Genomic DNA, 13,988 nt, shown 5'->3' with positions numbered 1-13,988 from the left:
ACGTCAATGGGGAGGCAGTGTTGCTACAGTAAGAAGGACTGACCGTTCAGAGTGCAAACTAAACAAAAAAGATATACAGTATAATTATATGCAGTATATATTATATATATATATATGTAATGTAAATGTCACTGACGCCAGTCAAATCAATTATACTTAAGGATACGAACAACTGAGCGTTAGCACTCTAGCTAACAATTCAATCTCAAACTTGGTATTTTCCAAAAATTCCCCAAAAATGTATACAATATCCAGCGATAATAAAACAGTGTTTGAGAGCCAATAAGTATGGTTGAAAGGTGTTAACAACAATAACCTTGGCTATATTGAACGTCTGCAGATGGGGAACACCAGTTGTTTTCCCCCACGGGGGACTTCATTCACAGGGATTAACTGTGACGTGAATAGCGACTCTGAGCGTGTCTTGGTGGTAGGGGATGATGCTAATCTGGTCCAGAGAGTCAGAGAGGGGCCTGAGTCCTAACCATAGAGTAGGACAGATTAGGTCTTATTACAACCTACAATTCATATATTTATAATGTCAAGCTGTTGGTGAGCATTCCTTAACTCCACCACTGAAGCCCAATGGACCAGAGATCAAACATCTGTATGCTCTCTCTCTCTCTCTCTCTCTCAGTGTGTGTGTCTCTCTCTCTCTCTCTCTCAGTGTGTGTGTGTCTCTCTCTCAGTGTGTGTGTCTCTCTCTCTCTCTCTCTGTGTCTCTCTCTCTCTCTGTGTGTCTCTCTCTCTCTGTGTGTCTCTCTCTCTCTCTGTGTGTCTCTCTCTCTCTGTGTGTCTCTCTCTCTCTGTGTGTCTCTCTCTCTCTGTGTGTCTCTCTCTCTCTGTGTGTGTCTCTCTCTCTGTGTGTCTCTCTCTCTCTGTGTGTCTCTCTCTCTCTGTGTGTCTCTCTCTCTGTGTGTCTCTCTCTCTCTCTCTGTGTGTCTCTCTCTCTCTATGTGTGTCTCTCTCTCTCTCTGTGTGTGTCTCTCTCTCTCTGTGTGTCTCTCTCTCTGTGTGTGTCTCTCTCTCTGTGTGTGTCTCTCTCTCTGTGTGTCTCTCTCTCTCTGTGTGTCTCTCTCTCTCTGTGTGTCTCTCTCTCTCTCTGTGTGTCTCTCTCTCTCTCTGTGTCTCTCTCTCTCTGTGTCTCTCTCTCTCTGTGTCTCTCTCTCTCTGTGTGTCTCTCTCTCTGTGTCTCTCTCTCTGTGTGTGTGTCTCTCTCTCTCTCTCTCAGTGTGTCTCTCTCTCTCTCTCTCTCTCTCTCTCTGTGTGTGTGTGTCTCTCTCTCTCTCTCTCTCTCTCTCTCTCTCTCTCTCTCTCTCAGTGTGTGTGTCTCTCTCTCTCTCTCTCTCTGTGTCTCTCTCTCTCCATCCCTCCCACCACTGTGTGAGATAAAACAGTGGAAAGCTAGCCCATCTTCCTCACAGATAGAGCTGCTTTGGCACATCTTAACTAGAGACTTAAAAAAAATCAGTTATTAGCGAAATGTCATGGCAGCCAGTGGAGGAAAACATGGGGTGGTGCAGGGGCAGGGGGGTGGTTGGGGCAAAGGTCATAAGGACAGTCTAGCAGTGGGTGGGCGGGGCATTAAAGGAGACATTGTGGCGAGGGGTCAGGAGGTCAGGGTCAGTGTGCCATGCGCTGGGTACAGCAGGTGTCAGGAGGCCCCAGCAGGTGGAGCTCTACTTGATGTTCTTAAGCAGGGAGGTGCGGGCATTGACCACGGCCTTGAAGGCATCCTCGCTGCCAGGGGCAACACACTTGTCTGGATGGAGCAGCACGGCCAGCTTCCTGTACGCCTTGTTAACCTCCTCCCTGGAATATCAACAGGAATGAGAGTTAGGAACCAGAGCCCAGGAACCAGAGTTAAGAACCAGAGGCCAGGAACCAGAGGCCAGGAACCAGAGGCCAGGAAGCAGGGGACACTGCTGAAGCTGTATGTATGTGTCAGACTTGATTGTGAAATGGATGGAATCTAAGCAGATTTCTATTTCCTAATGACCTTACATAATCCAAGGCCACCCACCCCCCACCCCCACCACCAACCCCCCACCTAACCACGTCAGATGGGAATATGGTGATTAGGGAGATGACGATAAGAAAGGCAGAAAGGGGGCAGAGGCAGAGCAGGGGGCAGAGCAGGGGGCAGAGCAGGGGGCAGAGCAGGTAGAGACTGTGTAAAAGAAGAATTGGTTAAGGATAGTAGATGGAAGGTTATGAAGAGAGGAAGTGCATGTTAAGGGTTAAATTAAGAAGAGATGATCCGTTCTCCTCCTGATCCTCTTAACCCTTCCAGTCTGACGGAGACCCTGTTGTCATACTGACCTCACAACCCCTTACCTGAGAGAAATAGGACAGGTCATTGTGTACTTCTAATACTGACTGGACGGGTCAGGGTGTACTTCTAATACCGATTGGACGGGTCAGGGTGTACTTCTAATACCGATTGGACGGGTCATTGTGTACTTCTAATACTGACTGGACGGGTCAGTGTGTACTTCTAACACCGATTGGACGGGTCATTGTGTACTTCTAATACTGACTGGACGGGTCAGTGTGTACTTCTAATACTGACTGGACGGGTCATTGTGTACTTCTAACACTGATTGGACGGGTCATTGTGTACTTCTAACACTGATTGGACGGGTCATTGTGTACTTCTAACACTGATTGGACGGGTCATTGTATACTTCTAACACTGATTGGATGGATCATTGTGCATTTCTTAAAGCGACTGGACAGATAACCGACTGGTGAACTCATCGGTACAGTCCTCACTGGCTGGCTGGTGTTCTGACCCAATAACACCAAAGATAATGAAGGAAGTCCATTCCAATGACGCTAACTGAAGTGGCTCATGCAAGGGGAGGCATCTGTCGGGAGTGTCAGGGGGGTTATCTGTCGGGGGTGTCAGGGGGGTTATCTGTCGGGGGTGTCAGGGGGGTTATCTGTCGGGGGTGTCAGGGGGGTTATCTGTCGGGGGTGTCAGGGGGGTTATCTGTCGGGGGTGTCAGGGGGGTTATCTGTCGGGAGTGTCAGGGGGGTTATCTGTCGGGAGTGTCAGGGGGGTTATCTGTCGGGAGTGTCAGGGGGGTTATCTGTCGGGAGTGTCAGGGGGGTTATCTGTCGGGAGTGTCAGGGGGGTTATCTGTCGGGGGTGTCAGGGGGGTTATCTGTCGGGGGTGTCAGGGGGGTTATCTGTCGGGGGTGTCAGGGGGGTTATCTGTCGGGAGTGTCAGGGGGGTTATCTGTCGGGAGTGTCAGGGGGGTTATCTGTCGGGAGTGTCAGGGGGGTTATCTGTTCTGTTCAGTCTGTCTGTCTGTCCCAGCCTCAGGCGACCAGGGGTGGACACTGACCCCATGCCTGCCCCTTGAAGCCTTGTCTTACCGTGTGGCCCCGGGTTTGACCCCAAGCATGTCCCAGGAGTCTTTGCTGTTCCGTATGCGTCGGATGGTGTCAGCCTGCTCCTTGGTGAAGCCGACACTGACCTCCGCCACCGGTCGCTTCCCGCCATTCTCACACATGTCTGTGATGGAGGAGAAAAACGCCTGGGGAACACACACCGATTAGTGCAATCCATCAATAATCAATCATTCTCTGTCGGTGATCAGGTAACCAGCTGTGTGTGTATGTGTGTGTGTGTGTGTGTGTGTGTGTGTGTGTGTGTGTGTGTGTGTGCGCGCGCGTACCTGGAACATCTCACTGATACCCTCTCCACTCTGTGCCGATGTCTCAAAGTAGTGGAACCCTCTAGACTCCGCCCACAGCCTGCCCTCACCCTCGTCCACCACACGACGCTTGGTCAGATCCACCTGGGCCACACACACACAGTTAAGTCCAGTGAAACAAGTACACACAGGAGCACACATAGACACACACACACACAGACAAACACACACCTTGTTGGCACAGACAACGAAGACAATGCTTTCCATGTTAGCCTGAGAGCCCATCTCCTGTTTCATCTCCCCCAACCAGCTGTCCAATGCATCAAAACTCTCCCTCAGTCCCACATCATACACCAGCACCACACCCTGGCTGTCCTTATAGAACTCATTACGAACCTGCAGAAGGGAACAGAGACAAACAGAGAATGAGCAAAAGAGACAGAAAGGGGAACAAAGAACAATAGAGAAGGAAATAGAGAGAAATAGAGAGACAGAAAAGCGGACTGATATTAAACTAAAAGAAAACATCAGATACATTTCACATTCACTGTGTAGGTTGGACGGATTTGTGTGACAACAGCACTCTCTGCTGGTGAAATGACTAACTGCAGAGAAACAGCACAACCAAGTTTACTTATGGAGTAGGAGGCAATTACTGCTGCTGATTTAGACTCAAGGACAGGACAGGTACACAATTATAAAACAGTAGTTGTACAATTGATCACAGCTATTCCCAAGAAGATAATGTATGATAAAATAAAAAATATATATTTAATTAAACTGACAGGCAATCACCTGCTTTAGATTTTCACCTGGTCTGAAATGTACCATGGTGATCTGGTATGTGAGGATGTTGTTACAACATGACCATAACATAATTTACAACTTCGTTAAGCTGATACATGTGTCACTTAATTAAACGTAATACATGCGTTTGTATTTATAATCACTTTTTTTAAACCTTTGTGTCCTGTGAGGCTCTGTATATACAGCCTGGTACTTACAATGTCAGAGTTGAGGGTTCAATTCCCACAGAGAGCCAAGATGAAAACTTGCTGCTGTAAGTCACTCTAGATAGGACTGTCTGATTAATGACTAATATGTCAATGCATTTCTGTGTTGCTGAATATTTCATTTTGTTTGTGTAAAGCACAGACCTACCCAAATAAATAAAGTAATAAAGGTACTGACCTCGTAGAAGAATGGGTGTCCTGCCATGTCAAAGATGTTTACTTTGATTTCTCTGTCACGCACCTGCACTCTAAGGACAAGAAACAATCCATTACACAGACCGCTGTGGTAGAAATTTAAAGTACACCTAGCAGAACCCTTTAAGGCAGTTATTCAAAATACTATTTAATACAATAACTATTTAACATATTTGCAAACAGAGACAGAAAGCCACTAACACAAGTCTGTCTCCCATACAGTTCAGAAAACCTTTTGTATGGGCATGAAGGTGTGACAACAACTCAGAGAATAACTGACCTTTGAGCAAAACTTGCCTACGGTCTCAATCAGCCTAGGCATGTTCCTTTGATTAGTTTAGCTCTGTATTAGCACATCTTCCATTTTCCTACTGTCAAAATACATGAACTCAGTAGTTTACTATCAACACAGTACTTAGCTAGTGATCAATGACAGATCAATGACACAGACTGCCCTCCTAAACAATGACACAGACTGCCCTCCTAAACAATGACACAGCCTGCCCTCCTAAACAATGACACAGACTGCCCTCCTAAACAATGACACAGACTGCCCTCCTAAACAATGACACAGCCTGCCTTCCTAAACAATGACACAGACTGCCTTCCTAAACAATGACACAGACTGCCCTCCTAAACAATGACACAGACTGCCCTCCTAAACAATGACACAGACTGCCCTCCTAAACAATGACACAGACTGCCCTCCTAAACAATGACACAGCCTGCCTTCCTAAACAATGACACAGCCTGCCTTCCTAAACAATGACACAGACCGCCTTCCTAAACAATGACACAGACCCCCTTCCTAAACAATTCAACGACAAAGGAGGAGCCTTCCAGATCAACGACACGTGGGAGGAGCCTTCCAGATCAACGACACGTGGGAGGAGCCTTCCAGATCAACGACACGTGGGAGGAGCCTTCCAGATCAACGACACGTGGGAGGAGCCTTCCAGATCAACGACACGTGGGAGGAGCCTTCCAGATCAACGACACGTGGGAGGAGCCTTCCAGATCAACGACACGTGGGAGGAGCCTTCCAGATCTTGTTGATGAGGCCTCCCTACTCACTCCCTGCCAATTTCAGCCATCTTGCTGCACAGTGTAAGGCTTGAACAGACCGTGGTGGGTAGCTTGGTGCTAAGAAATATCCCTGTGCCACCTGGAAGGATCGTAGTGCATTGCTTCTAACCAGTCAGTGTCCTCTGACATGCATAGGGTGCCTATTCACTGACAGTCACATACTTCAACAGCTACAGTACACTAGTCTCCGCTGCTCATCTCATCTGCTTCAAGTATTAACGATCCGATCGAACTGCAATGTGCATCTCTGTTCTAAAAATCACAGAAATCTGCCACTTCATCCTGAAATAAAATGAATTGTTTCATTATCATGCAGGACAACTTACTTGGTGACTCCATAGTCAATCCCTATGGTGGCAAGATATTTGGGCACAAACCTCTTCTCACAGTATCTCTTGATTATGCAGCTCTGCAATGAAGAAATTACACTAGTGGATAAACTAAGGATAGATGAAGCACCTCATAATTAATAATTCTGTCTCTTCAGAAGTTGTCTGTGCAAGCATTCTCCTAGCTAGCTGGCATATTGTAGTTAAAGAAATACATTTTGTTTATCAGTATTGAATACTGCAATACATTATTTAAACATCGCTTTCCAGTCCAGTTATTTGCTCCATGACATGGGCAAACAATTTCAAGCATAATATCCTCCAGATTATGTAGCTAGCAACTACTGCAGGACTGGTAGGTCATCAGATATCCTCTAGGATAAATTACCAATAAGTATAACGTTTCAGACTATGTCTAGAATCGTATAACGTTGTTGTCCCTGGGTATGCACTAAAACATACTAAGATACTAAGTGTCGACAACGTTAGCTTGCAAAGAGCTACCTTGGGTTTAGTGAAGGCCAACGTTGGCAGAGTACTGTTGCTGGTTAGCTAGCTTTGTTACGCTACAAAAACAAATACATCTAATCTAATGTTCCGTTAATGTTATTGTAATGTTAGTTGACATACCTTGCCCACCTCGGCATTGCCAAGGCTGATTACTTTCACACGCAACGATTTCTTGTTCTCACGCCTCTTCTGCACATTTGTGTCCATGCTGCTGACACCTACACGCCAATTTTCTTTTTTTAAATGTCGTTATTTACGTCGTGGCACTGGCTGTCAAGACAGCTGTAATTCCAATGGGGAGCTATGGTTAGCCAGCTAGGTAGGCAACTAGCTAGCTAACTAATTTAGCACGCTCCTTAGCTGCTTATCAGACATTCACTCCATCGAAAACAACCCCCTTCAAAACCGCATTAACCCCTTAGCATCGTTATTGATCTGAACTGATATTATAAACGTAACGTTAATTTTGTAGACGTGACAATTATATTTGTAGGGGTTACACAGGTAGCTCTACATGCCTGTGGTGTTAAAGTTGTATTGTAAGTGCTGCTGTTTTGCACACGTCTCCTGACTGTCAAAGTACCTTTCGTTGCAGCAGATTCGTTGTTAAGTGAAAGAAAAAAAAACTATTATTAGAGAAAGCTGTATGAAAGTAAAATTTAATAATTTACAGCTAGTTATTGTCACATAAATTAGATTTTTGTATAGATGTTTACAGAGTAAATCAATAAATCAAATTATATAGTTTGTGCAACTGAAGCCGAATCTATGGCAACAGTGAGAAACGTCGGTAGATTCGACTGAACTAAAACGTAACACAAAATGTAAACATGAAGAATACTTATATGTAAGACTTTTCAGGTTGGTCTGAATTAAGATTTTATTATTTAATAACAATTTCAAGTCGTCTTTTATTTTATATATATGTATATGAGACTCTACACATTTAGGGCAACTTTTAGAACCCTTTCCTAACTCTTAATAGAACACAAATGTAAATTATTTTTAAATACATTTTCTCTTGCTGCCATTAGGCTTGACAAACTAAAATATCCCCCTTCAGAAATGTTTAAGTTACTTTATCATGTATATTTTGAGTTGAGTAATATGTTGGGTTAGTATGTTGGGGGCAAATAAATTTAAGTTAATCAAATGGACACATGTATTTCATACTTTACTATACTTATAACACGACTGGAAATAGCATGACTGGAAATAGCTGTAAAAAGTGAGGTAATGTCATACCCATGGTATAATGTCTCTTACAAACCAGATGGTTTGAATCCTGAATGCTGATTGGCTGTCATATCCCATCAGTCTTACAGCTAAGTTAGTAACCGATCCATAAACGCAATAAGGCAAGGATTTGTGAATCATTGCCAATACATCACAGTTTAGCGCTGTGTCCAGGCATTCCACGATTTGTTGTGCAGAAGAACTCTCTTCATCTCTCTCTCTGTCTCCCTCTCTACCTGTCTCCCTCTCAACCTGGCTCCCTCTGGTTTCTTAAAACTTCACCCTGTACTTGTCAAGAATACAGGAAGTAGTATGACACAGGAAGCATCTTACACCACTGACTACATGTAATTTAATACTGAGAAGAGACAAATTAAACCTTTACAAAGGAGAACCATATTAAAGGTGAAGTTTAATTAACTTACTGCGGGAACATTGTTGATTTTGCTACAATGCGGATCTAAGATTTGCAAGTAGATTTTTATGTGAAAGACAAGACAAAAACGAAAATGGCTTTCAAATATTCTCCCCCAGAAGAAGATCTCAACTGTCCTGTATGCTGTGATATCTTCAAGAATCCTGTCATCCTGTCATGTAGCCACAGCTTCTGTAAAGTATGCCTGGGGGAATACTGGAATCAAAAGAAAACCTGGGAATGTCCAATTTGCCGGAGACGATCATCAAAGCGCAACCCTCCATTTAACTTGGCATTAAAGAACATGTGTGAGAACTTTGTACAAGAGAGGACTCTGAGAGCTTCAGCTGGGTCTGAGACCCTCTGCAGTCAGCATGGGGAGAAACTCAAGTTCTTCTGTCAAGAACATCAACATCCTGCCTGTGTAGTGTGTCAGACTTCCAGAAAACACCTAAACCACAAGTTCTGTCCTATAGATGAAGCTGCACATGATTATAAGGTGAGTAATTTTAAGAAAATAAACATTCAGAATTGTTTCAAATCTATAGTGAGAATGTATTAGACAAACATTTGGACCTCAAAAGATTCTAAAATGTATTTGTTATCGGCTTTATTGATCTACTAACAGTGTTAGAAATGAAACCCTTCTTTTTCAAATCTAAATTGGTGGTTCATTTTTATTTACACAGTTTATTGTCATACAGAATTCTAAAAGTGCCAGATAAAGTTAAGACCATCAAAAGTATGTAAACTATGCCACCGTAACCATGGGGAATCAATACAGAAACTTAACCTTCAAAGTGTTTCTCTTTGAGACCCATTTTAGTTTCACTTTTGAATTGTTTCATTTAGAGCAAAGAAATGCTGCTGTCTGCCAATTATTCCATTGTGTGAATGTAGGGACAGAAGAAAATGCTATTTCAGTTCAGAATAATAAACAAATGCCACTAAAATATAAAATATTGCACAAGCTGAAGAATTGAAATGCATCCATGCAACTCCACACTCCACGGATAAAGATTAATTCACACAGTAGTCTTGAAAAACTATTGATATATAACAAGTCTATAAACAATATAAATGAATTAGTGCCAAGGAAAAATGAAGTGAGTAGGGCTGTCCGTTGTGGATTGAAGGCTGTAATGCCCCTCTGAAATAGACAGTTGTGTATTTTGTTGCAGGAGGAACTCAAGACTGCACTGAAGCCCTTACAAGAGAAACTGAAAGATTTCAATAAAGTTAAGTTAACTTGGGACCAATCAGCAGTGCACATTAAGGTAATAATACTGACAGGAGGCAATATTTTATATAGCTGTAATTCACTAAGTGTGTGAATCAACAATTAACTTTTTTCTATCTCTGTCTCCAGTACCAGGCTAAGCACACAGAGAGCCAGATCAATGCTGTATTTGTGAAGCTTCATCAATTTCTACAAGAAGAAGAGGAGGCCAGGATAGCGTCTCTGAAGAAGGAAGAGAATCAGAAGACTCAGACGATGATGAAGAAGATAGAAGAGATTAGCAAATATATATCATCCCTTTCAGACACAATCAGAGACATAGAAGAGGAGATGAGAGCTGATGATGCTTCATTTGTACAGGTAAGAAATCAAACAATTATTCTTGTTTGAGATCTGGTGATAAATTAATAATTACATTTATCACATTGACAATCCTCTGTCCTTTTTTCTCTGTAGAACTACTCGTTCACGATTAAAAGGTAAGAGAGCAGCTTCATAGTCTTTGTCATATAGTAGACACTTTTACCTAGAGCTACTTAGTGTTATGTGCTGTTCTCAAGGGCACAACAGATTTTTGTCCACCTTGTCAGCTTGGGTGATTTGTGATTCAGATTCAGAATCAAATTAAAATCAACTTCATTTATAGATCATATTTCTTGAATGAAATCCATTTCAATGTGCTTATGGACAAAATAAAATGTAAGATAAAAATGTTATGCTTAAGACATTGAAATCGTTAAACAGTAAAAAAAGAATTGTGACCATGAAAGACTAATGTATTATAATGGGAAAGGGTTTATAGTAGAGAAAAAAACACAGGAAGCAAATAGCCCATTGGTTAGATACAACCAATGGGCTGCTGGTTATCAAAAGGTCAATGGTTTGAGTACAAACAAACCATTGACCTTTGATGCTGTACCAGAGTCCAGTGCAGTCTGCCAGACCCAAAGATGGTTCCAGGGGAGCTAATAGATGTAGCCAAACACCTGGGCAACCTGACGTTCATAGTCTGGGAGAAGATGAAGGTCATTGTTCAGTACAGTGAGTATTATTCTACCTTTATAATAATAGAATGGCATGTTTTGTTTAAACCCAAATGGCTAACATAAAACATTTTATATGAAATATTTGGACATTGGTTAGGTTCTCTGTTTCCTGTTCTCTCTCTCTTTTTAGGTCCCATTATTTTGGACCCCAACACTGCCTACCCAGCTCTGCTCCTGTCTGATGATCTGACCAGTGTGAAACATATTTACACACAGGAGCTTCCTGACAACCCAGAGAGGTTTGATCTGAGTGAATTTGTTCTGGGCTCTGAAGGCTTCACCTCAGGTACGCACAGCTGGGATGTTCATGTTGGAGACCATCCAAACTGGGCGATAGGTGTGATCCAGAAGTCTGTCTCCAGGAAAGGACGTGCTTTTTGGGATGGAACCTGGGGAATACAATTCCAAAATGATAAATACGTTGCAGTGAGCCCATTTCACATATTACATCCCCTTTTAGTGAAGCAGAAAGCCCAGATTATCAGAGTGCAGCTGGACATGGACAGAGGAAACCTGTCTTTCTCTGACCCTGTCAGTAACACACAGTTGCATACATTTACATACATCTTCCTTCAGAGTGTCTTTCCACTCTTCTATCACCCGCTGTTTTCACTCGTACATGACCAGTCATTGACAATTGTGCCAGTAAAAGTCTCGATAAGAGACAGTTGGACCTGATACCACCTTTGTCTATAACAGTGATGCAGAACAGAATATGTAAATTCTAGTCAATTCATTATTTTTGCTTCTAAAAGCACCAAATAGTGTTGAGTTGGTTGCAACTTCATATAAAACATTTAGTTATAAATACGTCTTGTACAGTTCAGTAAAAAAAATCTATTTACTGTACTGCTTATCTAACACAAATGTCTGCTATGTTTGTTTAAAAAGAAAATCCATGGGAGGCCAGTATGGAAAAGGATAAGATGTATCCACTCACTGCTTTGAGTCACTCTGCATAAGAATGTCTGCTAAATCACTTAAATGTAAAATGTCACTGTTTGTTTGAAATGTAAAGTGCTTTGTTCACAGAACATCATGTTTTCATCACTCTTATTATTGTTTCAATACAGTGTGCATCATGGAAATGAAAGTAGATTTAATGTAAAACAGGAAGCAGAGTGATAGACAATTACAATGGCTTCTAGATCTTCACGTCCAGAGGAAGATCTCTACTCTCCTGAATGTTACGAGATCTTCCATTATCGTGTCGTCTTGTCATGTATCCACAGATTCTGTAAGGCATGTCTGCAGGAATACACAAACTGACATGGACACATTGTAGTCCGTGAATGGTTTCTCCCTCTTCACAACATGGTGGGCGGTTGCAATACATTTTTCAATTTGGCTTGGCGCCACTTCATTCATTCAGAGCAGGCAGGCATTTATTGGTGTAGCCTCAGGGTTGTCAGCAGCATACTGCAGAGACTTAAGAGCTGGTTTTCAGTAGTTGTTTGTTCCCTTGAAAAACGACAGTCTTATTGGCTTTTGTCGGGAACGCACAACATGTATGGCAGTATGTGTCCCTTGCCATTATGGTTTCGGCCCACAGAAACTGTTCTTTCCACAGAAGCAATCATTGTCGCGTTCAATTTGCCTCATACAATGGCATGTTTGGCATTGCATATATTGCATATCCGATTTGGCTATGTATTGTGTTCTTTCATTTATACATGGAAAAAGTAAGTACATTTCAGGAAAGATGTGGTACAAATACTGGGTAAACATTACAATTATCTTCTGATCAAATGTAATCCACGGTGTAAACATTACAGTTATCTTCTGATCAAATGTGATCCACGGTGTAAACATTACAGTTATCTTCTGATCAAATGTAATGCACGGTGTAAACATTACAATTATCTTCTGATCAAATGTAATCAACGGTGTGAATATTACAATAATCTTCTGATCAAATGTAATCCATGGTGTAAACATTACAGTTATCTTCTGATCAAATGTAATCCACGGTGTAAACATTACAATTATCTTCTGATCAAATGTAATCCACGGTGTAAACAATACATTTATCTTCTCATCAAATGTAATCAACGGTGTAAACATTACAATTATCGTCTCATCAAATGTAATCCACGGTGTAAACATTACAGTTATCTTCTGATCAAATGTAATCCACGGTGTGAATATTACAGTTATCTTCTGATCAAATGTAATCCACGGTGTAAACATTACAATTATCTTCTGATCAAATGTAATCCATGGTGTAAACATTACAGTTATCTTCTCATCAAATGTAATCCACGGTGTAAACATTACAATTATCTTCTGATCAAATGTAATCAACGGTGTGAATATTACAATAATCTTCTGATCAAATGTAATCCATGGTGTAAACATTACAGTTATCTTCTGATCAAATGTAATCCACGGTGTAAACATTACAATTATCTTCTGATCAAATGTAATCCACGGTGTAAACATTACAGTTATCTTCTCATCAAATGTAATCCACGGTGTAAACATTACAATTATCTTTTGATCAAATGTAATCCACGGTGTAAACATTACAGTTATCTTCTGATCGAATGTAATGCATGGTGTGAACATTACAGTTATCTTCTGATCAAATGTAATCCACGGTGTAAACATTACAGTTATCTTCTGATCGAATGTAATGCATGGTGTGAACATTGCAGTCTCATTTGGGTCTCAGATGGTCTATATTGATTTCCATCAACACGTTCATGGAGTGAGTCCAGATCAATGCCTCATCGATAACATCGTCATCATCCTCATCCGGGAATAAACACAGAAGAATGAGAGAGGTCGGCATGCCGACGAGTGAACAGGGCATGTAGGCGTGGCAACACACGGATATGTTATATCTTGACATTATATTTAGTATATATTGAGTTTTCCGTGTGGGAAGCCAATTCTGGATGGGGCTGCTTGCTTAGTAAGAGCTATAGTCCTGGTTAATTAGGACTATAATCTGAGAGTGTTCAATGCTATTGAAGGCAGTTCCCTGACCCCTGATCAGTAAATTTCCACTATCTGTCAATAGCATCCATTACTCTTGCTAGACAGATGGGCATCGGTAACAACAAACACGTTGAACAAGTTCTCTCCACTCTCCATTCTTGGGTAACTAACAGGAAAGTCTGTGAACATAGGTCAACAAAATTATTTCCGACTTCATCAACTCCATCATCATCATCGTTGGCTGGCATTAATGCCAGATCTGTTTGTGCTGAAAATCTACTGCCAAAACAACCTTGTGTTGGTCACGAA

At 41.9% G+C, this 13,988-nt stretch overlaps 3 protein-coding genes across 3 annotated transcripts; 1 reads left to right on the top strand and 2 right to left on the bottom strand.

The window, feature by feature from the left end:
- Positions 1–1,299: 1,299 nt before the first annotated feature.
- Positions 1,300–7,361, bottom strand: dnajc27 (DnaJ (Hsp40) homolog, subfamily C, member 27). Its single transcript, XM_013137574.3, has 7 exons — positions 6,920–7,361; positions 6,287–6,369; positions 4,858–4,927; positions 3,898–4,062; positions 3,688–3,810; positions 3,386–3,546; positions 1,300–1,812 (listed from the first exon to the last, which is right to left on the bottom strand). Exons 1-7 carry the CDS (start codon positions 7,004–7,006, stop codon positions 1,680–1,682), a joined length of 822 nt encoding a protein of 273 aa, XP_012993028.1. The 5' UTR covers positions 7,007–7,361; the 3' UTR covers positions 1,300–1,679.
- A 1,183-nt stretch (positions 7,362–8,544) lies between these two features.
- Positions 8,545–11,414, top strand: LOC105031562 (E3 ubiquitin-protein ligase TRIM39). The gene is made up of 6 exons (XM_010906050.5): positions 8,545–8,949; positions 9,632–9,727; positions 9,820–10,050; positions 10,147–10,169; positions 10,613–10,731; positions 10,867–11,414. Exons 1-6 carry the CDS (start codon positions 8,545–8,547, stop codon positions 11,412–11,414), a joined length of 1,422 nt encoding a protein of 473 aa, XP_010904352.2.
- LOC117595596 lies at positions 11,199–13,913 on the bottom strand. The gene is made up of 2 exons (XM_034297313.1): positions 12,239–13,913; positions 11,199–11,815 (listed from the first exon to the last, which is right to left on the bottom strand). The coding sequence occupies exon 1, from the start codon at positions 13,386–13,388 to the stop codon at positions 12,270–12,272; it is 1,119 nt and encodes a 372-aa protein (XP_034153204.1). The 5' UTR covers positions 13,389–13,913; the 3' UTR covers positions 11,199–11,815; positions 12,239–12,269.
- Between the last annotated feature and the right edge of the window lie 75 nt (positions 13,914–13,988).

The sequence above is a fragment of the Esox lucius genome, chromosome 15 (genome assembly GCF_011004845.1).
Source record: "Esox lucius isolate fEsoLuc1 chromosome 15, fEsoLuc1.pri, whole genome shotgun sequence".
NCBI lineage: Eukaryota > Metazoa > Chordata > Actinopteri > Esociformes > Esocidae > Esox > Esox lucius.
This window is presented reverse-complemented; position numbering and strand designations above follow the sequence as displayed.